We start from the raw sequence: 27685 nt of genomic DNA on the forward strand, positions 1-27685 counted from the left end.
TTTTCTTCACACAGCGCACGGTCAACCTGTGGAACTCCTTGCCCGAGGAGGCTGTGAAGGCCAGGACTCTATTAGGGTTTAAAAAAGAGCTTGATAAATTTTTGCAGGTTAGGTCCATAAATGGCTATTAGCCAGGGATAAAGTATGGTGCCCTAGCCTTCAGAACAAGGGCAGGAGATGGATGGCAGGAGATAAATCACTTGATCATTGTCTTCTGTTCTCCTTCTCTGGGGCACCTGGCATTGGCCACTGTCGGCAGACGGGATGCTGGGCTCGATGGACCTTTGGTCTGACCCAGTATGGCCATTCTTATGTTCTTATGTTCTTATGTTCTAAACAGAAGTTCAGCAGAAAAGAACCTGGGGATTACCATAGACGAGAAACTGGATATGAGCCAGCAGTGTGCCCTTATTGCCAAAATGAGCTGCATTAGTAGGAGTATTGCCAGCAGATTGAGGGGAGTGAGTATTTGAGTATTGCCCTCTATTCGGCACTGGTGAGGCCACAGCTGGAGTATTGCTCCAGTGTTGGGTCCCCCACTAGAGACTGGATGTGGACAAACCGTAGAGTTCAATGTTGGGCAATGAAAATGATCAGCAGGCTGGGGCACATGACTTCTGAGGAGAGGCTGAGGAAACTGGTCTTATTTGGTCTGCAGAATAGAATGGGGAGGGATTTGATAGCAGCCTTCAACTTCCTGAAAAGAGGGTCCAAAGAGAATGGGGACAAGCTCTTCTCAGTGGTGACAGATGACAGAACAAGGAGCAACGGTCTCAAGTTGCAGTGGGAGAGAACAAGGCTTAATACTGATAAAAACTGTTTCACTAGGAGAGTCACAAAAATAAGCCGTTCTATAGCATCTTAAAGACTAACAAATGTATTTATTAGGTAATGAGCTTTCATGGTAAAACCAACTTCTGCAGATTTTCAGATTGGAGTAGATAATAAGAATCCAGGGTTTATATAGCCAGAGACGAGGGAAGAAAGGAAGGAAAAAAGGGGAGGACACCTGTCATTAGTACGACCAGTGGAAGAAGTAAATTAAGTGGGATGGGTGCCATTTCCGAGAATATAAAGGTGGAGAAATAGTCCTTACAATGCATAAGATAATTGAGGTCTCTGTTAAGATGGAGATTAAATGTGTCAAACTTGCAAATGAATTCCAATTCAGATGTCTCCCTCTGTAATCTTGTGGTAAAATCATTTTTTTATGGAAGAATGGCTACTTTCAAATCCTTTATTGAATGTCCAGGGATGTTAAAGTTTTCCCCTACAGGTATATGTGTATTGCAATTCCTCATGTTGGATTAATGTCCATTCATCCTTTGGCACAGTGATTGTACAGTTTGTCCAATATAAATGGCAGAGGGGCATCGCTGGCACATGATGGTATATATCACATTAGTGGATGTGCAATTGTATGAGCCCCCAGTTGTGCAGCTGATGTGGTTAAGTCCAGTGATGGTGTAGACATGTGGACCGAGCTGTCACTAGGAGAGAGGTGAAGCACTAGAATGGGTTGCTTAGGGAGGGGGTGGATCTCCATTTTTAGAGGTTTTAAGGCCAGGCTTGACAAAGCCCTGGCTGGGATGACTTAGTTGGGGTTGTACTGCTTTGAGCTGGGGTTGCACTAGATGACCTCCTGAGGTGTCTTCCAACCCTAATTTTCTATAAGTCTATGTTTCTAAAAGAACATAATGTAAGAATGGTCAGATTGGGTCAGACCAGAGGTCCATCTAGACCTTTACCTCAATGGTCACAGATTTCTTAACATTTTTTAGGCTCAAATTCAGCTATTTGAAACTGACACTACTGAAGATGACACCCTTGTGCATGCTTACCCCAGGCTGATTTTGTCTGGTAGCTCTCGTGAGTCAATCCCTCCAGCGCCTCCATTATTTGTGTTGCTCTCATCTAAATCCCCTCCGTTTTAACTTAGATAGTGAAGTGCCCAAGAAATAAAAGTACTGTTCCAGGAGTGACCTCCGCAGAGCCAGATAGGTTGGGCATCTGCGTGAAGGACAAAACAATGCTGTCGGCTGCCCCTCTGAAAAGCCATCCAATTCTACTGAAGTAATTTGCCATTCAGAGCCTGCAGAACTGACAACTACACTTGGTCTTGAATAGTAACAGAGAAGGAGCCGTGCTAGTCTATATATTAGCAAAACCAAAAGTAGTCAAGTAGCACTTTAAAGACTAACAAAATAATTTATTAGGTGATCTTTCGTGGGACAGACCCACTTCTTCAGACCATCGCCAGACCAGAACAGACTCAATATTTAAGGCATAGAGAACCAAAAACAGTAATCAAAGTAGACAAATCAGAAAAAAAATGATCAAGGTGAGCAAATCAGAGAGCAGAGGGGCGGGGGGGGGGAGTCAAGAATTAGATTAAACCAAGAATGCCAAAGAGTTCCTATAAATAGAATAATCCAGGCTGGGGCTTGGAGGGTGTGACCTTATTCAATCAGACACACCCTCTGAGCCCCACCCTGGGATTTACTTCCCAAAATCCACAAACCTGGAAACCCCAGATGCCCTATCATTTCGGGCATTGGTACCCTCACCACCGGACTATCCAGTTACGTCGACTCCCTCCTCAAACCCGATGCCACCAACACTCCCAGCTATCTGCAAGACACCACCGACTTCCTGAGGAAATTACAAAACATCGGAAAAGTTCCTGACAATACCATCCTTGCCACTATGGATGTAGAGGCTCTGTACACGAATATTCCACACAAAGATGGATTACAAGCAATCAAGAATACCATCCCTGATGTCACCACAGCCAATCTGGTGTCTGACCTCTGCAACTTTGTTCTCACCCACAATTATTTCCAATTTGGGGACAATTTATACCTCCAGATTAGTGGAACTGCTATGGGCACCCACATGACCCCACAATATGCTAATATATTTATGGCTGACCTGGAACGATTCCTCTGCTCTCATCCCCTATTACCTCTCTTCTACTTAAGATACATTGATGACATCTTTATGATTTGGACCCATGGTACAGCGACTCTAGAAGAATTCCACAGAGACTTTAACAATCTGCACCCCGCCATCAACTTATGCCTCGATTACTCCACCCAAAAGATACATTTCCTGGACACTACAGTACAAATCAAGGATGGCCAAATCAGTACCACACTGTGCCAGAAACCCACTGATCACTATACTTACCTACACGCTTCTAGCTTCCATCCTGAACACATAACTAGATCCACTGTTTACAGTCAAGCCCTTAGGTACAATCGCATTTGCTCTGATCTAAGTGACAGAGACCAAAAACTACAAGATCTCTACCAATATTCATAAACATGAATTACCCACCAGGAGCAATAAAAAACCAAATCAACAGGGCCAGACGAATACCCAGAGACCAGCTACTCCAAAATAGGCCCAAAAAAGCCAAGAATGGAACACCACTGGTCATCACCTACAGCCCCCAATGCAAACCACTGCAATGAATTATTACAGACCTACAACCTATCCTTAATCAGGATGCCACACTTCAGAAGGCCCTAGGTGACATGCCTGTTCTCTCCTATAGACAACCTCCCAACCTTATGCGGATTCTAACCAATAGCCACAGTCTACACCGCAGGAATGCCAGTCCTGGGACTTTTCCTTGCAACAAAGCCCGCTGCCAGCTTTGTCCACATATCTATTCTGGCAGTACCATCACTGGACCTAACCAGGTTATTCACAAAATCACGGGCACATTCTCGTGCTCCTCAACTAACATCATATATGCCATCATGTGCCAACAATGCCCAGATGCTTTGTATATTGGACAGACTTCAATCTCTCTCAGACAAAGAATTAATGGGCACAAAACAGACATCAAAACATTCCTGATCCACAAACCACTTAGTCTACATTTCAATGGAGTGGGCCATTCTGTTAATGACTTAAGAGTCTGCGTTTTATTGAAGAAGAATTTCTAGTCTGCTTTACAAAGAGAAGCTGCTAAACTCTCTTTCATATTCATATTCAACACATTAACATGTGGTTTGAACCGGGATGCAAATTTTCTGGGACATTATAGGGGCTCTTTGCCATACTTGGCTTAATCTAATTCTTGACTCCCCCCTGCCCCACCGGCCCTCTGCTCTCTGATTTGCTCACCTTGATTATTTTTTTTTCTGATTTGTCAATCTTGATTGCTGTTTTTGGTTCTCTGTGCCTTAAATATTGAGTCTCTTCTGGTATGGCTATGGTCTGAAGAAGTGGGTCTGTCCCACGAAAGCTCACTTGGTCTTGAATCCTTTGCAAGAATACCTGTTATGAATGAATGCCTGTGAGGATTAAACCCACAGAGAGAGTGGGTTCTCTGGTGGCAAACAGCCAGGTGAGCCAACGGGAAGAGAGAAGGGATTTTTTTTTTTTAAGAGGAAGCATTTCACTCTTTGGTCATGGGCCATGAGGCCTTTGCATATTAATCCCAATAGCTTCATTAAGTAATATTTTAATCTCACCATATTGATCTCCATTGCAGCAGTTACCTGCTGAGCGGTCTTTTGTGTGGCAGAAGGGGAGAGACAGAGATGTTTCAGACTAAGCAGATTTAAGGAATTCATTAAGTATCCAGGCTTTAGGATACATATCTGGGCATACAGATGTGTAAGCAGAAAGAAATGTTTCATGAGGTGCAATCAAGTTATTTTTTTATTTTGGGTTTGGCATGGTACTTGAGGGCTGGACTCGATGATCTCCTGAGGTCTTCCCCAGCCCTAGGATTCTATGATTCTCAGTCTGGCTGATATACCCCCCTGTACACTGTACGTTTTAAAATGAATCCCAGGGAAGCACTTCTCTGTTCTTTCATCTACCTTTTTTTTTTAGTTGCTCTGTAACACCTAAGCTGCGTCTACACGTGCACGCTACTTCGAAGTAGCGGCACCAACTTCGAAATAGCGCCCGTCGCGTCTACACGCGTCGGGCGCTATTTCGAAGTTAACTTTGACGTTAGGCGGCGAGACGTCGAAGTCGCTAACCTCATGAGGAGATAGGAATAGCGCCCTACTTCGACGTTCAACGTCGAAGTAGGGACCGTGTAGACGATCCGCATCCCGCAACGTCGAAATTGCTGGGTCCTCCATGGCGGCCATCAGCTGGGGGGTTGAGAGATGCTCTCTCTCCAGCCCCTGCGGGGCTCTATGGTCACCGTGGGCAGCAGCCCTTAGCCCAGGGCTTCTGGCTGCTTCTGCGGCAGCTGGGGATCTATGCTGCGGGCACAGGGTCTGCAACCAGTTGTCAGCTCTGTGTATCTTGTGTTGTTTAGTGCAACTGTGTCTGGGAGGGGCCCTTTAAGGGAGCGGCTGGCTGTTGAGTCCGCCCTGTGACCCTGTCTGCAGCTGTGCCTGGCATCCCTATTTCGATGTGTGCTACTTTGACGTGTAGACGTTCCCTCGCTGCGCCTATTTCGATGTTGGGCTGAGCAACGTCGAAGTTGAACATCGACGTTGCCGGCCCTGGAGGACGTGTAGACGTTATTCATCGAAATAGACTATTTCGATGTCGCAACATCGAAATAAGCTATTTCGATGTTGGCTGCACGTGTAGACGTAGCCCTAGTAACCTAGTAAGTTGTGCTTTATCATATATATCTCTTGTTTTGTTAATAAATCACCTTTTTTAAAAGCAATTCCTGTGTCCTAGAGGCGGGCCGGTGTATATCCATGTCTAAGACTGAAAGATCAGCTATCCGGCTGCAGCAAAATTTCTTTCTCTTTGTTTTCAAGCTCTGTCCTAATGGAGGGTTAAGAGCTTAGGCTTGCCCCACAGCAAGACATCCTCCTGGGTTTTAAAGGGGGTTTTCTCACAAGGATGGTAGCAACTACCTCCCAGGGTCTGGGAATCTGTGACCTTGGGAAGCTTTTAAGCAGAAGCCTACAGAGCCAGGGTATTTCTCTGGTCTCTTGCAGCCCAGGTCCTTTCTGCCTCTGAGTGTCGGGGGGGTGGGATCAGCCTTAACAATACCAATTGCTAGAAATGCTTGGCCAAATCCCTTGGCTGTGTATTGGGTCACACATCTTCACTTCAGCCCCATTTTAAACTAAACTAATACACATCAAATGTCTTTCTGTTCATTGTTGCAGTGCATTCTGCAATCCATCTCCAAGAGTCCAGCAGGAACCCTGGGGATTGCCAGACACGAGGCACTGCACTGAAGGCCAGTGTTAAGTGTACAAGCTGCACCACCGTTGCCTCATAGTTTACCCACCGACAATGATGAGAAGCTGTTGTTAAATGTAGTATTCTTTCTGGACCTGAGCCAAACGCCTCACCCAAACTATTGCAACCCACAACCGAACACCTTGCTCAGTTCTTGTGTGGTGTCTGAGTATTAGAAGTTCAAGGTACTCCAAGAAGCGGCTGTTGAAAAGCTTGTTAGCCTATTGTGAACAGGGCCTAACAGAAAGCATTTCACTCTTTGGTCGTGGACCATGAGGCCTTGCATATCAATCCCAATAGCTTCATTAAATCATATTTTAATCTCAGCATATTGATCTCCATTCTCAACTGGGTTTCATTAGCAACCGGGGTGAGAGAGAAACCAAAACAGGAGTGAAAGCAAGAATGATACTCACAGACCACAAACTGTCACCTTCAACTTCTCATCCAAGATGCTGATCATCTTGGGCAGCTTCACCAGAACTTCAAATTTGGGCAGCACTGAAGAAAAGAGACCACAAGGGACCACAGATTCAGTGGAAGGGGGGTAACATGAAAGAGGGTAACATGATTGTGCTAAGGCCTCTTTCCCAAAGGGACCCAAAACATTTCAGTTTCTTCTCATTGGCCTGATTTTCCATGGTTCTGGTCACCTACCTTTCCCGCTGAAGTTAATGGCGTGACCAGTCCTCAGCACATTTTAAACCAATGCCCTATTCATAGAGAAATTACACCATAAATGGGGAGGGATGGCTCAGTGGTTTGAGCATTGGCCTGCTAAATCCAGGCTTGTGAGTTGACTATTCAAGGGGGCCACTCAGGGATCTGGGGCAAATAGGGAGGAGGAAAAAAGAGATGGTGCTTGGTCCTGCCAGGGGACTGGACTCAATGATCTCCCAAGGTCCCTTCCAGTTTCAGGGGGAGGGATAACTCAGCAGTTTGAGCATTAGCCTGCTAAACCCAGCGTTGGGAGCTCAATCCTTGAGGAAGTCATTTAGAGATTGGGGCAAATAGATATCAGGGATGGTGATTAGTCCCCCTGAGGGGGCAGGGGACTGGACTAGATGACATCCAGAAGCCCCTTCCAGTTCTAGGAGATGTGTATCTCCAATTAATTACTATTAAAACAAAAAGCAGTCAAGTAGCACTTTAAAGACTAGCAAAATAATTTATGAGGTGAGCTTTCATGGGACAGACTCACTTCTTCAGACCATAGCCAGACCAGAAGAGACTCAATATTTAAGGCACAGAGAAGCAAAAACAGTGATCAAAGAGGACAAATCAGAAAAAAATGATCATGGTGAGCAAATCAGAGAGTGGAGGGGGGTGGGGAATGTCAAGAATTAGATTAAGCTAAGTGTGTAGACGAGCCCTGAAAGTGACTCAGAAAATTCCCATCCTGGTTCACACCACGTGTTAATGTGCCGAATTTGAATATAAAAGCCAGCTTGGCTGTTTCTCTTTGAATAGCGGTGCAAAAACTTTTTTTTCAGTAACACGCGTACTCTTAAGTCTTAGCACAGCTACCTCAGAGGTGGAACAGGGCAGCCAATCTGTCCCCAGTGGTGTCTGACAGCAGGCACAATTATTAAATAAATCACATACATACATCCAGAGGGAGCCAAGCCTTGCCCAGGTTCCTTCACTTCCACAGTCACAAAGATCTAGCCAAAGGAGATCTCCCCTTGCTGGCAGTAGGGGAAATGCCTTTTCTCCTTCCAAGGCAGCCACCTTACACCGCAGTGCCCTAGGAGGAGCAGTGAGCAGTTTCTCTGGTGGGACTGCCAGGAGGGATTGTGGAAATGGAAATGGAAATGGAATGTCACCAGGGTACTCAGACTCACACTCCTCCTATCACAGAAAGTTCCTTACAATTTTTATTCCTGGGAGTAATCAGGATTCCAGCAGCACAGTAATCCTAGCACCAGACTGCTGCATTGGTTTCAGCACTGACTCAAATGGGAGCACATCCCAGTCTGATTGGAGCCTTTCTAAAATGGGTGTCTGCCCCGGGCAGGATTTTGTGAGTATAGCAGTGCCCCCCCGCCGCCCCGGCTGCTAGTACCAGAGAGGCAGCCTGAGTGTGCATCTCAGGGAGTTTTGAAGAGGCGACAAGAGAGCGCTGCTCTTAGCTTGTGCCCTGAGGCAGGGAATCCTAATTCTGTTTATAAACAGTTGATGGGCAGGTGATAAAGATAACAAAGGGCTGTTAAGATGTTTCCTAAAGTTAAATGATCTGTTTCAAGCTTGGTGATCTGCAAAAAGTGAGGCTGTATATACACTTACACTGAGCCAACAAAACTTTTCAAAACAAGCCAGCAGTCAAGCTGCACTTTAAAGACTAACAAAATAATTTATTCCGTGATGAGCTTTCGCGGGACAGATTCACTTTTAGTAATCTGTCCCACAAAAGCTCATCATCGAATAAATTATTTTGTTAGTCTTTAAAGTGCTACATGACTGCTGGCTTGTTTTGACAGAATACAGGCTAACATGGATATCTCTCCAACGAAACTTTTCTCATTCACAGGTGCTTAACTCTCCACCTCCTGAACCACAAGTATCAGAGAGGTAGCCGTGTTAGTCTGTAGCTTCGAGAACAACAAAAAGTCTTGTTGAATAGTAACAGAGAGTAAGCCGTGCTAGTCTATACACTATCAAAACAAAAAGCAGTCAAGTATTTTGCTAGTCTTTAAAGTGCTACTTGACTGCTTTTTGTTTCAACAAAAAGTCTTGTGGCACCTTGTAGACTAACAGATATTTTGGAGCATAAGCTTTCATGGGCAAAGACCTGCTTCATCAGACTCATGAGTGGGAGAAAATCACAAGGTTTTCCCCTGGTAAGTGCCTGTGTGAGTGCTGCTGTGTTGGCAAGAGCCCCCTCCTGTGGACAAAGTGAAAGATGCTCCTTAGGGATGTTTTGTTTTGTTTTGTTTTGTTCTTTTGTTGGCAAAAGTGCAGGCAGAAAACATTTACACATGCTGAATTTTAGCAGCTGGGTGCAGTGGTTATAAAAGGTTCATACTCATGCTGGAAGGCCATAAAGAGTGGAGTTCCACAGGGATCAGTTCTGACTCCAGTTCTGTTCAACATCTTCATTAATGATTTGGATAATGGTATAAAGTGCACTTAGAGTTTGTGGATGGTATCAACCGGGAAGGGGCTGCAAGTGCTTTGAAAGGTAGGGTGAAAATTCTAAATGATCTGGACAAATGAGAAATGCTCAGTGGTAAATAGCATGAAATTTAACTAGGACAAATGCAAAGTTCTCCACTTAGGAAGGCGCTGTCAGTTGCACACCTACGAAATGGGAAGGGATTCCCTAGGCAGGAGTGCTGTGGAAACAGATCTAGGGATCAGAGTGGACCACAAGCTAAATATTAGTCACCAGTGTGACACGGTTCCAAAAGAAGCAAACATCATTCTGGGATGTGCTGGCAGAAGAGTGGTAAGCAGGACACAAGAAATAATTTTTCCACTCTGCTCATGCTGACAAGGCCTCAGCTGGGCTGTTGTGCCCTTCTCTGGGCACCACAAATCAGTTAGGATGTGAACAAATTGGGGAAAGTCCAGAGAAGAGCAACAAAAAATGATGAAAGATCTAAAAAACATGATCCATGAGGGAACATTGAAAGAACTGGGCTTGTTTAGCCTGAAAAGGAAAAGGCTGAGAGGGGACACGATAGGAACTTGCAAGAACCTAAAAGGGTGTTACAAGGAGGAGGGAGAAAAATTATTCTCCTTCTGATGTTCTTAGAGCTATGTGGAGCGGTGCAGCAGCGGCAGTAGCCAGAGCTCTGGGTCCCTTGAAATGCTGGGCCATGGGGCAATGGCTGTCTTTGCCCCAACCCCACCCCTGCCAGTGGACTGTTAATTGGCTTAAATTGCAGCAAGGGAGGTTTAGGTTGGACATTAGGAAAAACTTCTTAACTGGCAGGGTGGTTAAGTACTGAAACAAATTGCATAGGGAGGTTGTGAAATCTCCATCATTGGAGACTTTTAAGAGCAGCTTAGACTAACACCTGTCAATAGAGCCCTGAATATCTGTGGATAATCGCATCTGCAGATGCAGATATCTGTGGACCATTTTTGCAAACAGTGGAATGTAGCCATTCCCTTCCTCCCACCCCTCACCCCTCTAGAAACCCTTACCCTGTCCCTTACCCCCATCCACTGCTCTCATGCTACCTGTCTCTTCCCTGTAAGATGCCACCACAGCCTGTGCTCCCTCCCTCCCCTCCACATGTCTTGCTGCTGTAGTGTGGATGTGGATGATGGTAATAACCAGCTAGAGGGCCGCAGACCAGATGAACGGTTGAGCCTGGTGTCTGTGGATCAGGTGCAGATCCCTATTTTTGTATCCAGGGTTCTGTTAGCATCTGTTGACTGCGTGCACAGCATAGCCACCTCCATTCTTTATCTACTTTGGAATTCCACAGATGGACTCCAAAGTAAAGGAGAGGAGGGTAGTGGGTAGTGGAGAAGCCAAAGGGACCCACATCTTGAAGAACTACAGTTCCTGCACAAGGTAATCTCCTCAAGAGCTGTCTCTGGGTGCTCCATTCTAGGGCTGGGTCTATACTACCACCTTCCTTTGAAGGAAGGATGGCAATTAGGGTGTTGGGAGTTTACTAATGAAGTGTTACTGTTCATAGGCAGCACTTCATTAAGCAAATTCCCACCCCCCAACCCCCATGGCAACTCCAAAGTTTTAAACTTTTGAGGAGTTTTAAAATTTTGAGAAAGTAAAGGGACTTCGAAGTTGCCCCGGCACTTCGAAGTACCAGCAGGTGCGCCACAGCTAGACGCATGCCGGTACTCCGAAGTTTAAAACTTTAAAGTTTAAAAAAAAAAAAAGTTTAAAACATCAGCGTTGCCACTGGGGCGGGGGGGGAGGGGGGTTATGGCAGCACTTCATTAGTAAACTCCCAACACCCTAAGGACCATCCTTCCTTCGAAGGAAGATGGTAGTGTAGACAAGCCCGAGGTGTCTGTAGAGCAGCGTCCACCTTGAGGCAGTGGGCTTTGGAGTCATGTCCTGAATGTGGATGACAGAACAGCCAGGCCTACTGTGGCAGTAGGGATCGGACCATTTGTGATGTCATAGTGTTTTGCAAAGGTATGTTCAGAGGACCATGTTGCAGCTCTGTATATGTCTACTAGTGGGACATCTTCCAGGAATGCTTTGGTAGTGGTTTATTATGTAGTGTGCAGCAGGTGTGTATACAAGTGAGTATCCATTTGGAGAGCTGCTGGACTGAGACTACTTTGCCTTTTTGGGCATCCAGCTACAGAAACAAAGAGCCTTGTGGATTTACAGATGAGTTTGGTCCTACTGAGGTAAAAAGCTATGGCCTATGTGCTCAGCCAATGGTCAAAATAGGTGACTATTACTAGCTCTTGTCATTGGAGCTGGGCTGCAACCACTGGCAGTGTCATTGAAAAGACTTGGGGATATGGAAAGGCGAAAGGGTAGTAGTACTCAATACTGACCATGTTTAGAGCCCACCACAAAACACAGGAAGCATCTGTGTGCTCAGTGAACTGTGGTACAGAAGTGTGCATCTGGAAGGTCTAGGGCTCAGAACCAGTCTCCCTTGTCTAGCACCTTGTCTAGTCTAACTGTGGCAAGAGTGACCATCTTGACCCTGCAGTTGTGTATGAATTTGTTGAGTCTTTGGAAAATGGGAATAAGTCTCCAAACCCCAGTTTCCTTCTGGGTAAGGAAATAACATGGAATAGAAACCCCTTCCACAATTAGCTTAACACTATGAAAAGAACTGTCCTTACCATATTCCTTCACAGTAAATGGGTGTTTCACCTTGTCCGCAAAGCCCTTCTGTACCACCACTTTGTAGGTCCCTTGGATGGGCTCAGAGGTGAGGGGGAAGGAGAGCTGGGTGAAGCCCCTATTCACTTCAACTTCTCGCCACTGGTACAGGCGGTTCTTCTGTGGGTCCTAGAAGTGTTAAGATCACAAGATTACTAGGACAGCAATGGGTGAAGTGGGTGAGAAATGAGAAGGACTGTCAGAGCTCTGTGGGGAGACAAGAAATGGAATAGCAGGAGGGCCACAGGATGGGCCTGGGGTGGGAAGACTGGCAGAGCTGTGGGGAGGGCCCAGCATTAAAATAGCAGGGAGGGCTGCAGGGCAGGGCTGAGGGGCACTGGCAGAGCTGTGTGGGGAGCCCAGGGCTGGAATAGCAGAGGGGCTGCAGGGCAGGGTTGAGGGGCACTGGCAGAGCTGTGTGGGGAGCCCAGGGCTGGAACAGCAGAAGGGCTGCAGGGCAGGGCTGAGGGGCCCTGGCAGAGCTGTGTGGGGAGCCCAGGGCTGGAATAGCAGAGGGGCTGCAGGGCAGGGCTGAGGGACACTGGCAGAGCTGTGTGGGGAGCCCAGGGCTGGAATAGCAGAGGGGCTGCAGGGCAGGGCTGAGGGGCACTGGCAGAGCGGTAAGGGGAGCCCAGGGCTGGAATAGCAGAGGGGCTGCAGGGCAGGGCTAAGGGGCACTGGCAGAGCTGTGTGGGGAGCCCAGGGCTGGAACAGCAGGACTTCTGCTTGGCAGTATTTGGACATATTATTGGTGTTGTGGGTGTAAAACAAATCCTTCTCCCAGTTAGCACTATGGATCCATCCAGCTAAACAAAAGCAGCAGCTTGAAGCAGGCGGGGCTGATTGCTGCCTGTGGTGAGATATGATACTTCTGAACATGAAGCAAGTTCCTCTACGAACCTCAATATAGACCAGTGGAACCTGGAGAAAAATGCGAAAGGGAGAATGATTTCAGAATTCATGTCCCAGACTGAAATAACAGCAAGTTCTGTCAAGGATCAGATATGTTAATATAAACAAGAACAGCATCTTGAGTGACACCAGCTGAATACAAATTACCAAGACTACAGATCATTGTGCTTCAGGCATAAACCAATCACCAGCTAAGGCCTGGAGAAAATGTTCCTCCATGGGCTAGAACTACATAAGGAGTTGCATTAAGGGTTTTAAATCTTCCTGAGTGGCATGTCAGAGAGAAGACAGCCATTGGTCTGTTCAGCTGCAGCAGGCAGGCAAAATAGCAGCATGGCAGACTCAAAATTCAAATCTGGTAGGTGGAATACCAGGATAAAAGGTCTAATTGCAGTGATCTGGTAATGGCATCTCTTACAATCCTAGTAACAAGGGAGTTTTGCTTAGTTCTGGGATGTTGTCTGTGTGTTACATCATTCCCAAATCTTTCCAAGATTGTAATGAGATAATTGTATGAAGCAGTCTAAAGAAGAAGTCATAAAGTCATCCTGGAACTAGAGTCCCACTTTAACCTGGGAACATCTCTCTCGAAGGGACGTTTCTCTCGTCCCTTTCCCCACACAATTTAAGGGCTAACATACTTACCACCTTTTCCAGAGGATGGAAATTTTCATCCAGACAGACAACTCGAAACAGGACTGAGAGAGACAGACAGAGATTTGCACAATGAGACATTCAGCCACCAGATCAGGAAAGGTCAATCACGTAACATGATGGGGAATGGACTCTGGAGACTTTCATCTCTGTGGAATTTGATTCACTGGAAAGTTAGGTCATGTTAGAACAAGGCGCTGAGGGACCATGTTAAGTAACACAGTGATAAAAGTAGCTTTGCCGTCATTGTAGAGTGGATTCAGATAAGTCATATTGAACATGGTGTCCACTGGTCAAAGGGAAAGGCTACTGGAACCATAACATTCACCAAGACCAAAGGACACAATGTTAAACACAGCTTGCCTCTGTCTACACTGACTGAAATATTGTATGTAACATCACCAGGTTAATTAACACAGCTCCTCTAAAACATGTTCTACATAATGAGGTTGTGTTAGAAAAGATAATTCCTAGAGGATCAGCTCCACTCCAGCACCAGACTGATCACCCTGAGACATTACTCTCCAGCTGAGAAGAGTGACTTGGGATGGTCACAGAAAATAATACAGAGTTTTCCACTTTCAGGGCACCCATTTCAATTCAGCCACTTGTCATTGGGAGGGATGGCACAATCAATGCATGTTATGGAATTCTTCTGCCTCTCTGGCCCTGACTCCAAGTCTACAGTGAGCGAAGTCGGTTTACATCCTGAAGGCCACTTGACTGTCTGTGTGAAATGAATTAGTTGGGCCTCCATCCTGTTTTTCATGAGACATATATCTGAGTCATAAAAATACATCACTGCAGTGAATGAAGTCTTCTTGGAAGTCTTGATAAAGAGTATGAAAACCACAGAGGCTCAACACCTCCAGGCAGGCAGTGTGTGTGTGCGTGCATGCGTGTGTGGCTTACACTGGTGCTCCCCAAGCTATGCTAGGGATAAAAACATGTTTCCTTCTCCATGGATTATTGATCTGGCACCTTCAATGCACTTCAGAGGTCAGGCCAAGATGGACCCCTTGCTCGTAGGAGCTGTGGAGGATTATCTGAAGGCAATTCCCCACCCGATTCCCTGTACCTGTTTGTCCCGGTTTGTAGATGGGTTTGTCTGTCTGCACAAAGACCAGGCTCTCTGAATTCTTGACCAGCACCGATTTCCGGCTCCTGAACTCCAACGTTGGCCCCTTCACCAGCACTGTGAGAAATGCTGCTCCTGAGCTGTTAGATTTGGGAAGCTGGAGAACAGCAGAAGAGTAGCTGCCTTAGAGATTCCCCTCAACAGCCTCTTTAACCAAACCTGCCTTTGAGAGATGTGGGCTTTGTGGGAAGCCATCACAGCCCCAACCACAGAGGAGACCAGACTTAGATCAGGGCAGGAGCATTCACCCTGACCTCCCCTCTCTCCACATTCCCACTGTTATTCCCTCTAGCCTGCTGCCCTGGGTGCATTACAGCAACAGAACCTGCACCTGCCTTCCCCACCCCAGTTGTTCTGTCTCTAACAAATTTTCCCCCCAGTGTCTTAGCCCAAAATGTATCTTCCCTTTTTCTTGCCATCTGCAGAGTTTGAGAATAAATCCCCTCCCTCCTGTTATACCCTGGCCCTAACGGGGTTTATCCACTGACTCTCTGGAAGCTATTTTTCCAGATTAAACATGTTGACACTGCCCTGGCCCTGCTGCACACCTTTCTGCACATTGAACTGAACCTCCAGTCCCTGTGCGACAAACACAGCTATGCGCACTGAGTTCATCAGCTGGGATTTAACATCAAACCCAAAGAACACGTCTCAAGCTCCCGAGCAAGTCGAGTACTCTTGTTAGCTCACAGTCAGTAGCAGGCTGTTACAGACACACAGGTGGTCAGTACAAGTCATGACCTCACATAGTCAATATACTCATTGCACCCACAAGGCAAGCTTTTCACAAGCATTTGAGGCTCGATCTGAAGGGCCATTTGTAGTTAACAGTGGCTGCTGAAATACAGTGTTATGAACCTGGTGAGCAGATGGCTCTGCCACCACATGGTGATCTAGAGCACTAGGGGGTGTAGGGCAAACCCAGGCCCTTCTCCTGGCCACACGGGGATTGCAAACTCATTTGAAGGGCCTGTCCCAGGAAGGGGGCTTGATTGCTTCCCGAGGTTCCAGCAACAGCCGCTGACAGTTGAGAGAAACCCAGGAACAGTCACCAGAGAGCAGACTGCTGAGGTGGGCAGCCTACAGGTGTGGAGGGACCCAGTGGAGAAGCAGCAGAGCAGGCAGCCCTGCAGGCACAGAACCAAACAGAAGTTCTGGGGACAATGAAGATGGAAGCCCTCCAAGACTTAAAGGCATAGTACTGGAAATCAGCTATGGCAAACCCCCCGGTCTAGACCAGCGGTTCCCAGATGATGGGTCACAACCCCCAATGGAGTCACAGCGTCAGCAAGTGGGATGACAGCAATCTCTGCGGAGTGGCAGATGCCAATTTGCTCTGCACACTGTGCCCTCACATGGGTCCTGCACGCGAGGTCACAGTGCATGAAGGAAGCCATTTTGCTCTACAAATGGCACCCCCCTCACAGCATGACCTCACACACACCAGATATACAAGTCACATTTTGTGGAGGACGTCACCTTGTTCTTCAAAATGGCACCTTCCAGACAGTCTGGGGTCCCAGTCAGAAATAACTGATTGAAATACGGGAACTCCCTCTTCTAAACACAAGGGATTTGCTGAGGGAAAGCATCGACATGATGGTACCACCCGGCAGAGCCAGAGAGCAGGGAAGGCACTGCAGTGCCCATAACGAGGGACGTTTAGGGTGGCTTCGAAGCCTAATGGTTGCCCACAGGAGAAGCACCATAGAAGCAAAGGTGAATCAACTGCTGTATTTAATGACAGGAGGACAACACAGAGGTGCCTCAGCTATACCTATGACTGGAAGTCTGACCCTTGCCAGGGGGACCTGCGAGCTAATTGTCTCTAAAAGCAAGACGGTTGAGAAGGCGCGTCCCAGCTGTCAGGTCGGAAGAATCTCATGGGACATACTCAGCCTTGCACCCTCTACTGCACCGCTCGGAGGGAACAAGTTTGGCGGTCGCTGCCTTCCTCTCTTGGTGCTGCTGTGTGCAGCCTTTCTGGCACAGCCTCACTAAACAGCCCTACCACCTGCGCTGGTGCTGAGAGTGCGTGTCACAGGACTGCCATCCTCAAGTGAACGGCCTTTACAGTCAGAGCCCCCAGAAATCACGCGATGGTTCCAAAATCATGAGGCTAAGAAAACCAGGGGAGCTGATAGGATTGCTGGGCTCCTGGGCAACATGGGGGTGAGAGACATGGGCAGGGGCCTTCCTGCTCTTGAAAGGGGCATGGTCTCTCGCAGAAGGGGTGGGGCTGTGGCAGCAGCCCCCAGAGAGACCTGAATAGCACTACCCTCCCTCCCCCACTGCCAGCCCTCAGAGCAGGCCGGAAGGCACGGGGCTCTGGGGTGCACTGCCAGGCCCTCTGGCAGAAATTCTAAAGAGCTCATAGCTCCGCCCCCTTTAGATTTGACAGGCCCCAGGGCCACTGCTGGCTTCCCCCCGACTCCATATTTTGACTTTTCAAAACTCCACGTGACTCCTCTGGCTATGTGTGTGCGGTCGTTTCAGATAGAAAAGTCCCCCTTTCATATACACCTCTCCCAGACTCCCTCCTGTCTCCTGAGCCCCCTCCCCATGTGCTTCTGCCTCCCACACACGCCTGCCACCAGTGATCGGGGGGCCCTGAAGAGGAGAAGTTAGTGACTCATTCTTACCACTGTCACAGGAGGAGCAGCAGCGAGCCTGGTCACTGCTTATGAAGCCCTGCGCTGTGAGGTGCAACTCGCCAATCATCCAGACCAGGGCCACTAACCCTGTTGTGGCTTCCCATCCACACTGATTAGAAACCATTGTGGTAGCCATCTGGAGAGCATTGGTCTTTGATGGTTCAGACACAACACATCCTGTGTCTGCAGGAGGGGTTAAGTGAGATGAGGCCTGTGGTCCTTTCTAACTCTATGGGTCTGCGTATCGCTGGGTCAGCGGCAACTGGCCTTGAGCTGGAGCTGTTGTCACAGATGCTCCAAAGAGACTGAGAAGTGGGGGACTTTGCAGGAGGGTTTCCAGCAGCTGAAAGGTAGAAAGGAGTCGTGCATGGAGCGGAAGCTGGGCAAGTCAAGCACAGGGCAGGGCAGGCCTCAATCTAGGCAACCTCCTGTTTCCTTGGATTAGTTCCACTTATGAACCTTGCTAAACACCCAGAACGCCAAGGGTACATCCCTCTGATTACTATCCATATTACTGTGCTGTTGACACAGATAATAAACCCCACAGGGGCCAGATACTCACCGTGAAAGGGACACACTTGAACACGTCCTTCTCCGCCACCACGTCTGCGATCAGACTCCTGTTCTCCCCGGCATGCTCCAGCGTGGCGCTCAGCGTCACGGATTCGTTCAGGTGGGTCAGGTGGACGCAGATCTGTTCAGGAACCTTGGTGTGGATCAGAAATGGCACTAGCACCAGGTACTGCCTGGGAAGGGGAGGGGCACAGGTCAGAGAGGCAGGACTGGGGATGGAGAGCAGTGTTGGGTTGTATCAATACAAGCAAACAGGCCAGTTTCAGAGTCTCAGACTTCGCCTTCCAATGCATTTTATACTTCATCAGTGACTTTTTTGTAAAAAAAAAGGAGGCAGTACTCAGTCAGCTGCTTCCCGCCCCAGCCAATTCAATGCACAGGGCTGCTGAGGTGAAACAAACTACTGTATTTTATCCGAATAATAAGGACTTATTCCCATGTGTCTATAACTAGGCTGACCTGATATCCCCTTTTTAAAGGTACAGCCGCATATTTAAGGCTCCTCTGAATGTCCTGACTTTGTCTTAAAAATGGGCAAACTCTCCCATGGTTTATGCCTCGTCCCACATCAGTACCGGCATGTCCTGCTTCTGGCTGGATTCCTGCTCACCAGCTGCCCACCCACCAGCAGTGAACTCAAGGGGCCAGTGGCTGACCGGGGGACTGGGAGTGCAAAGCAGGTGGGTGAAACTGTAGAATGCAGGGCTAGGCCAGTCCTCTGGCTGGTCCATCTGTGCAGCCTTCACTGCATGCTGGCTCTAGAGCGGGGCAGGGAAAGTGATTTACTCCTGTTCCCACCCAAACCTGCAGGGGCTTAGTAGCCTCTTCTGCCCCTTCCCGCTACCACTTTTATTCTGTACGCGGATGGAAAATATTAGAGGGAAGTAGTCAAGTTCCCTAGGTCCTGGGGTACAATGCAAGCTCACACTTTTGCTAGGGGAGAAGAGACAACTGTGATGTGTTGGTGGCCAGCAGCAGCCTAGAGATGCTAGCTGCCTTTTGCCACTGTGCAGGGAGGGGGGGATGAGCTCTGAAAGACGTGGGCCAGGTCACCTTTCTACACCCTCCAGCCCTGCAACGCCCATCCCTTCCCTCACACATAGTTTGAGCAGCTGACCATATTCTGATGTCAACCCTGGCAGAAATCAGGAAGAGCATGTGACCATGCATCCCTCCAAATGTTGCCTAGGATAGATGCAGCACCACATACCAGGTGAGGTGGGTTCATCCTTGCGGGGTCCAGCCAGCACAAAGAGTGTTGAACAGGAAAGATAAGTTCATACCCCCAACTCCTGTTTGAACCCCCCTCTGTGTGAGATAGGTATGTGTGTGACCTCTTCCCATGTGTGTGTATAGGAGGAGGGTATGTCATCCTCTCCACGGGAACCTAAAGCCTTAGATATAAGATAAATAAAAAGAAACCAACTGTGCAATATTTCTTTGTAGTGGGTGTCAGTCAAGGCAACCTAATATTAATTTGAACTTTTGTAGTGGATAGTTCTGACTGATTGCCATTGAACTCACTTGCATATGAGTAATTTTACCAGGTGTCCTGTATTCAGCAGAGGTAAATATGGTCACCCTATATAGAAGATACCCTAGGGAGGTGCTGGTTAGTGAGGGTCGGCCAAGGTGACCTTTGGAACAAAACTAGCATATGACATTTATCCACTGCACACCTGGGTATGACAACAGTGGCACTGAAGCACAGAGTTCAGGGTGGATGAGTGAGGAATGCCAGAAATGGCCACAGGCTAGATAATGTAATGAGGAGTCACAAGTTCTCTTGTCCAATGAGTAAACAATTGTGCTTTTTTACAGTCTGTTGCCTTGAAGGGCATGTCTCAGACACTAGAGCAGCGATGGGCAAAATACAGCCCATGGGCCAGATCTGGCTGCCAAACCACCACACCTGGTCCACAGCTGCTCCACAGCGCAGTGGGATCCCCCAGGCAGGCTCCCTGCTGGCTGAGCCTCCGCACACCACTCAAAGCAACCAGCTGTGGGGGCTATGTTCTGTCTGTGCTCTGCACACCCCTGGGCAGGAGGGGGACTTTGTACACTAACCCCACCCCCACCACAATCTTGCAGCTCACATTGGAAGAAAACCAGCCAATGGGAGCTGACTGGGCTGTGCCTGTGGCACAGGCAGGGCGCAGAGGGTCCCCACCCGGGGAGGTGTGGGCTGCCAAGGGCACACAGCCAGAGCTACACCTGGCATTCCAGCCCCAGGTCACAAACCAAACATGCTGCACCTCACCCCTGCTACAATTCCTTCCCCAGCCAGGCACCCGCTCCTACATCCCCTTCTCCAGGGGCAGAATCCTCTCCTGCCCCCTAACTCCTTCCCACACCCAGCACACGCCCCTGCACACCAGTCCCATAGCCGAGCTCCCTTCTGCACCCCATCTGCCTCACCTTCGCCATTAACATCACGGGAGAGAGCGGCCCTTGACCACTTACCAAATGTTTGTACTGCCCCCCAGCCCGCCCCCACGTCAAAAATTATTGCCCGACCCTGCACCTGAGACCTCCTGTGGCAGACATTGTCGTACTAGTTAGCATGGTTACCACAGTTGGCCACGAGGTGGTGCCAGAGCTTAAGAAAGGACTGGAGCGGCTGCCCTTTGCATAGCCCATGGGGATAAAACTTCTCCTCTCTCTTCCCCACCTGCTACAGCTCAGCCAAGACTCTGGGGCACTGCCAGGCTCACACACTGAGCCCCGATCTGCACTTCAGACTTACACCCGTGCAGCCGTAGCCAGGCCCGCCGAGGGGGGTGGAGGGAGGGCGCCAGTTGCCCCTAGGGCCCAGCATTTCAAAGGGGCCCAGAGCTCCAGACACCACCCTTGCTACTGTGTCAGTGGTGGTGGCCAGAGCTGCAGGCCCCTTTGAAATGCTGCAGCCGCGCTGCTCCGGTTGTGTGGGGCTGGGAGGGAGTGGGAGGTGCTGGGGGGGAGTGCTATGGTCTGGGCAGTGCTGAGGGCTGAGCAGCTTTGCCCCCTTCCGGGGCACAGAGACGGCCCCCCCGCCACCTTGCCCTGGAGCCCGTGGCGGCTGTCGGCGCAGCTAGCTACCACTGCTGCGGCGCTGCTGGTGGCTGGAAGCCCGGGCCCATTACAATGCGGCAGGAGCGCTGTGCGGCATGCTCTGGGCAGTGCGGAGCGCTGGCAGGGGGGCGTGGTGTGGTTTGCACAGTGCAGAGGGCTGCCTAGGCCCAGCCCCAACTCTGGTGTCCGAAGCTCCGCCCCTTCTGGGGCATGGAGCAGCCCTCCATTGCATTGCCCAGGGGCCCGGCGAGGCGCCGAGTCCCACAGACTGCGTCCTTGCAGGGTAGGGGAGTGCAAAACCCACACTCCTGCGCAATGCAGTTATACCAGCCTAACTCCTGGTGCAGAAGGCGCCAGGCCAATGGGAGGCTTCTCCTGTCAACATGGCTACCTCTTCTCAGGGCTCTGGCGTAACCATGCCAATGGGAGTAGGTCTCTTGTCAGCATAGTTAACGTCTTCGCTACGCTCCATGGTCGTGCAGCAGGCCCTCTTCGGCTGTGCAACTGAACCTTGGGCACAGTAGGCGCAGCCAAACCCTGAGTCCCGCTCTCCCACGTAGCAGGGCAGGGCCACAATGTCTGAGCTCCAGCCTGAGTTACAGCGTCCACATTGCTAGTTGTCATGAGCTGCCCCAAGACAGTAGATCCAGGTTGGGAGGCTCCTTCCCCAATGCAGGGTAGACATACCCCAGAGGGGGCCTGGGAACTAAACCTGCCTCCCCCACATTGCAACCTCAGGAAGGCAGTGGGGTTAGTCTGCCCAGAACTCCGACAGACTGCCAGTCCCAGAGTAGTGAGGAACTGGGACAAGGAATGGACCTCTTGCATATCAGCACAGAGCTTCACCCTTCTGAGATCTCTCCGATGGCTGGTCCCTCAGAGGGGCCTGTGTGTTTCTGACGGGGAGCAGGGGTCAGTGCCAGCAGCACCTCTGTTATCTCCCTCAGTCTGTTTGCCTGGAGGAAGCACTGACCGCTGGGCTGCTCTCTGTTTACGCAGGTTTGTTAAAGCCTGCCCGCTGCTTTGCAGGTGTCCCCAGCGATGTCTCCCGCCAGGGGAGGGAGCAGTACTGCCAGAGCCCTCAGAGACTCTCCCGGGGGGGCAGAACCCCACCCCTTCACCTATTAACAGGGGTAAGGAGGTGCATGGGCAATGCGAAAGAGAGAAAACAAACTAATGCACCAAACTACTGCTGCATCCAGGGTTCTCAAAGCGCCTTATAGACATTAATGAATTTAGCCCCTCCCACCGCCATGTCATTATTGCCATGTTAGTGATGGGAGCACAGAGGCACAAAGCAGTGCAGTGAGTTCCCCAAGGTGACCAAGTCAGTCAGTGGCAGCCATGAGTAAGGCCCAGGACTCCTGGTTCCCCAAAGCAACACCAGCCCCTTCTGCACATGCAGCTTACGGTTCGGAGGCGGGCGAGGTGTTTCCAGGGAGGAGAAAGAGGAGTAGGAAGAAGATGCTCAGGCTCCTAGGCAGTCTGTCCTCCCCCATGGTACAGAGCGAGGGTGGTGAGTGAGACAGACACAGCTTCGTCTGCTGCCTCCCTGCACCTTGCCCTGGCTCTCTGGTGGGTCAGCCCCTTTATACTGCTCTGTGCAAACAGCAGCAAGGAGGGGCGAGATAAGGACAGGGGGCCAGGACCAGCTGGGAAACAGGGAAGGGGATGAGAAGAGGAGCGGGTGCCAACCTCTCTGAATTACAGCAGAGAGAGGGTTCCAACTAGCCCCTGACAAACCAGGGGGAAGGGGGCCTCGTGGGCTGAAGCCATCTCCGTCTGATGGGAGAGTGACAGAAAGGAAGGTAGGGCGGACGAAAGGCAGAGGAGACAGGGCAGCAAGCAGTGGCAATGAGGACCACTTTTCTGATGGAGCTCAGTGTGTGGGGTGCCCACCTACCCCGTATCAATGCTGGATGAGGCTCTGGGGGAAGAGAAAGATGGTCTTCCAGATTGGGAGTGCAGGAATCAAGGCGTTTATAGGAGGCAACAGGGGATAGGCCTGAGCCCTGCTTGCGCAAGGACAGAGAGAACAGCCCCTGCTTGATTTTAAAATCAGGCTGTCTGCTGAGCCATTCTCCTTCCTCCGAGATTTCCCTTCCCAGCTCCTTGATTTCTCACCCACACAAATGATCCAGGCCTGATGCAGGCAATTGAGGCCAGAGGGAAGATGGCTACAGGGGTGGCAGGTTGCAGAAATACAAGTGGTGCCCCAAACCTGCCCCCTGGCCCCACCCCAAATCCTTCCCCCCTCCATCCGCCAGAGGCTCTGGGAGGGAATTTGGGTGGAGAAGGTCTGAGCTGCAGGTATGGGAATGGAGTTTGGGTGCTGAGCGCAGGTTCTGGGCTGGGGCAGGGGCTGGGGATGCAGGAAGGGGTGAGAGATGCAGGCCTTGGGAGGGTGTTTGGGGACAGGAAGCGTGGGGATGTGGGAGGGAGTGGCACTTACCGGGGCATGGCCCTTTGGCAGCAACTCCTAGGCAGGGGAGGGGGGCGTTTCTCTTCATTACTGCCCATAGCTTCCCATTGGCTGCATGGGTGCTCAGGCTAAGGGGGTGCACAGAGACATCCCACCCTGGTCCTGCAGGGATGTGCTGGCAGCTGCACTCAGTGAGTGGTAGGAAGCAGTCTAGCCCTGCTGCTGTGTCAGTGGTGATGGCAGGGGGCGGCCCCCCCAGCCATTGTAAGTCACCTGCCGCAGGAGGTGGGGCCCAAGGATGGGGGAGTGCACAATGGAGATGTTTGGAGCCACTCTTTGCTGGAGTGTGCTCTGAGCCAGGAATATTCCTGGTGCCCAGGCACAAGGGGCGACAACCCACCAGCCCCGGCTGAGTAATCACCCCTTAGAGATAGCCCAGCCTTCACCTTCCCACCAGCATGCCTACAGCACAGAGGGAGGGAAACAGGGTGGGATGGGGACATATGAGCAGTCCGTCACACATTAACCAATTCCCCAGGGCAACAGCTTAGCTATCCCCCACACAGCACAGAGGTCAGGGGCACTGACCTGGAGAATTGGTCCATCATGTTTGTTCTCCCACGCTGCATGAGCCTATTATTAGAGTATCCCGTGCTTGACAGTAGCCAGTTTTGGGTGCTTCGAAGCAGAAGAGAAAGCCCCATAATGCACCCCGCTAAGTAACACTGTCTCAGGGAGAGAGGTTTCCTCCTAATCCCTCACTAGCAATCTGCTCATGCCTTGAGCGTGACCATCGTTAGCTCTGGTAATGATTACCCTACTCAATGACCAGTGGCACCAGGAAAGCTCTGACTCATATTCTCAAACGAAAGCTATGGTACAAGGGAGCGAGGGTTGGAAGGGTATATGTATAACTCAAGGGGAAGAGCTTCACAGGGGGCAGAGTAATTGTTTGAAAGACATGCATTATGAAGCCAAGCAGTACCAAACTAAGGTTACATTTTTAAAAAATACCAGACTTCTTCAGCTCAGTTAGGTCCCCCCCAAACAACCTTCACTCCACCCTGTGGAGGCACAAGGTGGGGAAGAAAAGGGAACCTTCCTCTATTTTTAAAACTCAGTTTAATCTGCTTTGGGACAGCAAAGCCTGAAATGTCAGGCTCTTTGTAATTATCAAGGAGCCACAAGAGGACAGAGCAAAGGTGGTTTGACGGGCCTCGCTGTGCATTTCCCATAGCCAAAGGCATTGCTTGCAGAGGCTGGGGGCAGCTGGGAATGCAGGCTCATGTGCCCCACTCTGCTTCCAGATTGCTCAGTTACATGGTATGGCCAGGCCCCTTGCTTGCGGAGCAGCTGAGATTGGCCAGTGAGCTGTGCCAGGCAGGGAGAGGCTGAAGCAGGAGTGGAGGGACAGCTAGGAGGTGCTCCAGCTTTAGCTCTGCCAGGAGAGGCAGAGGAACAACTGCTCACTGCTTTCCCAGAGAGGGAGCTGCTTTCCAGGATGGGGAGGGAGCATGACTACAACTGTTTTGGGGATGCCCCACATCCCCCCCGCCACACACACACTGTCAGCTGGCACGGGTTGTCCATGCCCATGGCATAGGCAGGGAAGTGCACCTCCTACTTCCCCCTTCTCCCTGTCCCATGTAGCTTTTAGAGTCTAAGACATGGGGGAGGGCAGGGGAAGGGGGCTGGCAGGCAAACTCACCTGGCAAGTAGCACTCTGGGCTCCATTAGCCAACACTGCTGCTGGGCTCACACCTTTGCAAAGAAGATGCAAGTTCCAGGTCTCTCCACAGCTCCCTGGGCAGCTCTTGACAGCCTTAGACAGTGATCCCCAGACTGTGGGGCACATCCCCTTAAGGTAGCACAGAGGAACATCTGGGGGACACAGTGCAGGTCTCTGCCTTACCCCCAGCCCCAACTGTGGCTCTGCTCCCAGCAGCACCCCCACTCACAGTTCCTGACTGCAGGCCCAGCCCTGTTTCTGACCCTCTCTCCCAGGGGGATTGGACACAGATTGGGTGAGGGGGACTTGTGACTGAAAAACATGAGGACCCCTGGGCCCAGACATCCTCTTTTGGCACACCTGGGCATTTGGCCCCATTTGCTCTTATCAGCTGATCACCAGTTTTCAAGAGCAAATGGGACAAAAGTCTACTTTTGCCAAAAAGAGGTTGGTGCAGGGAGTGGCAGGGCTTGGAGGCCTAAAGAACTTGGGCCAGCCAAGTTGAACAAAAGATACACTGTACCCTAAAGACAACAAATGGATGTGTCCTAAAGAAAGCATCAGGATTGGAAAAGGGGTTTTGAAGAAAATGGGAGATTATATAGAAAGGCTCTTACTGCAAAAAAAAGAAAAGGAGGAGGGACTTGCGAAAGTTGTTGACCCGGAACCCTAGCAATAAGGTATGTAAGTGTCGGTGACTGCATGCTTGGCCTCTTCTAACGAGTGCTTGACTATTAGGCAGTTGTCAAGGTAGGAAAAGAATTTTATGTCCCTTATGTGAAACTGAGCAGCTACTGCTACAAAAACTTTTGGTGAGACCGAATGGGAGGACTCTGTATTGAAAATGTATAAGTTTGATCTTGAACCATTGGAATTTCCTCTGTATCGGCTTTACTGAGACATGAAAGCAGGCATCCGGTAGGTGGAGGGATGACACCTAGCCTCCAGTGCTTAGTAACAGAATTCGTAGCACTCTGAGTCTGGGGAGAAGGAGAGGAACTACATTTTTGATTGTAAAGCCTATTTTGCCTCTTCCTCGTGTAGTACCCAGAGGCACTGAGCCCTCATACTAGGGTGAGTGAAGTCCCTGCTCTACAGCCTCAGTTGAGAGACAGCTGAAGAAGCAGCAAATGAGAAAAAGAAAAGAAAAATTAAAAAAGGACTATACACTTGGATGAAAAACCAGGGCTAATAACTAACTTTACTACATTAAACTATTCTTGAGGAAAATAGAGGGTGGCTGGAGTTCCAAGTTTAGCCAACGGTGGTAGAGAAGCAACTGACAGAGGGTTGATAGTGTGCAAATGGTAAGGGCTCACAGATGCACACCACATGTGTGTACCACACAGGGGCACTGTTGGTAAAAACTTCTGACTATGAGCACAGGGGCACGATAAACACAGTGGCTATGTCTACACGTGCAGCCAACATCGAAATAGCTTATTTCGATGTTTCGACATCGAAATAGTCTATTTCGATGAATAACGTCTACACGTCCTCCAGGGCCGGCAACGTCGATGTCCAACTTTGACGTTGCTCAGCCCAACATCGAAATAGGCGCAGCGAGGGAACGTCTACACGTCAAAGTAGCACACATCGAAATAGGGATGCCAGGCACAGCTGCAGACAGGGTCACAGGGCGGACTCAACAGCAAGCCACTCCCTTAAAGGGCCCCTCCCAGACACAGTTGCACTAAACAACACAAGATCCACAGAGCTGACAACTGGTTGCAGACCCTGTGCCTGCAGCATAGATCCCCAGCTGCAGCAGAAGCAGCCAGAAGCCCTGGGCTAAGGGCTGCTGCCCACGGTGACCATAGAGCCCCACAGGGGCTGGAGAGAGAGCATCTCTCAACCCCCCAGCTGATGGCCGCCATGGAGGACCCGCCAATTTCGACGTTGCGGGACGCGGATCGTCTACACGGTCCCTACTTCGACGTTGAACGTCGAAGTAGGGCGCTATTCCTATCTCCTCATGAGGTTAGCGACTTCGACGTCTCGCCACCTAACGTCGAAGTTAACTTCGAAATAGCGCCCGACGCGTGTAGACGCGACGGGCGCTATTTCGAAGTTGGTGCCGCTACTTCGAAGTAGCGTGCACGTGTAGACGCAGCTAGTAAGTGGAGCATCCACAGCAACACTCCTCAAAGAACCATAGGATATAAGTGAAACCAGACAGATCTAAGTTACTAAAATGAAATAAAAAGAAAACACACAGCTAGTTCTAACTTCCCTAAAATAGTACTTCCCAAACTGTGTGCCATAGCACACTGGTGTCCCACAGAGGGGTTTTTAGTGTGCCACGGAAATTTTATTATCATTATGCGAACTTTTATTTAGTAAACTAAATCTTTTATCAATTAATTAGTTTCTTTGGGTTTCATTTTTAATTTATACTTTCCTCAGTACATCTGTACTTTCTGCCTTTTCAGTTGGAGTGCTCCCATACTGAGCCTCCTCACATTTGACTAGTCAAAATTTGCACCACCGAGTAGTTTCATTGATATATTTGTGCGCTATTGATGCTGGCTTGACT

At 49.7% G+C, this 27685-nt stretch overlaps 1 protein-coding gene across 2 annotated transcripts in view; it reads right to left on the reverse strand.

The window, feature by feature from the left end:
* Nucleotides 1-24137, reverse strand: part of LOC142007101 (alpha-2-macroglobulin-like) — a 73105-nt gene extending 48968 nt beyond the window's left edge. Inside the window, exons 1-7 of one of the 2 annotated variants that reach the window (XM_074983635.1) lie at nucleotides 24009-24137; nucleotides 17937-18120; nucleotides 14661-14817; nucleotides 13574-13626; nucleotides 12917-12937; nucleotides 11977-12145; nucleotides 6603-6687 (exon numbers count right to left, since the gene is read on the reverse strand). In XM_074983635.1, the coding sequence (XP_074839736.1) occupies nucleotides 6603-6687; nucleotides 11977-12145; nucleotides 12917-12937; nucleotides 13574-13626; nucleotides 14661-14817; nucleotides 17937-18120; nucleotides 24009-24124 (785 nt within the window). In that variant the 5' untranslated portion in view covers nucleotides 24125-24137. Of the gene's footprint in view, nucleotides 1-6602; nucleotides 6688-11976; nucleotides 12146-12916; nucleotides 12938-13573; nucleotides 13627-14660; nucleotides 14818-17936; nucleotides 18121-22408; nucleotides 22498-24008 lie in introns of those variants that run through there. The other variant, XM_074983636.1, reaches the window with a different exon arrangement.
* Between the last annotated feature and the right edge of the window lie 3548 nt (nucleotides 24138-27685).

Source organism: Carettochelys insculpta, chromosome 1 (assembly GCF_033958435.1).
Source record: "Carettochelys insculpta isolate YL-2023 chromosome 1, ASM3395843v1, whole genome shotgun sequence".
In the NCBI taxonomy this organism is placed as follows: domain Eukaryota; kingdom Metazoa; phylum Chordata; order Testudines; family Carettochelyidae; genus Carettochelys; species Carettochelys insculpta.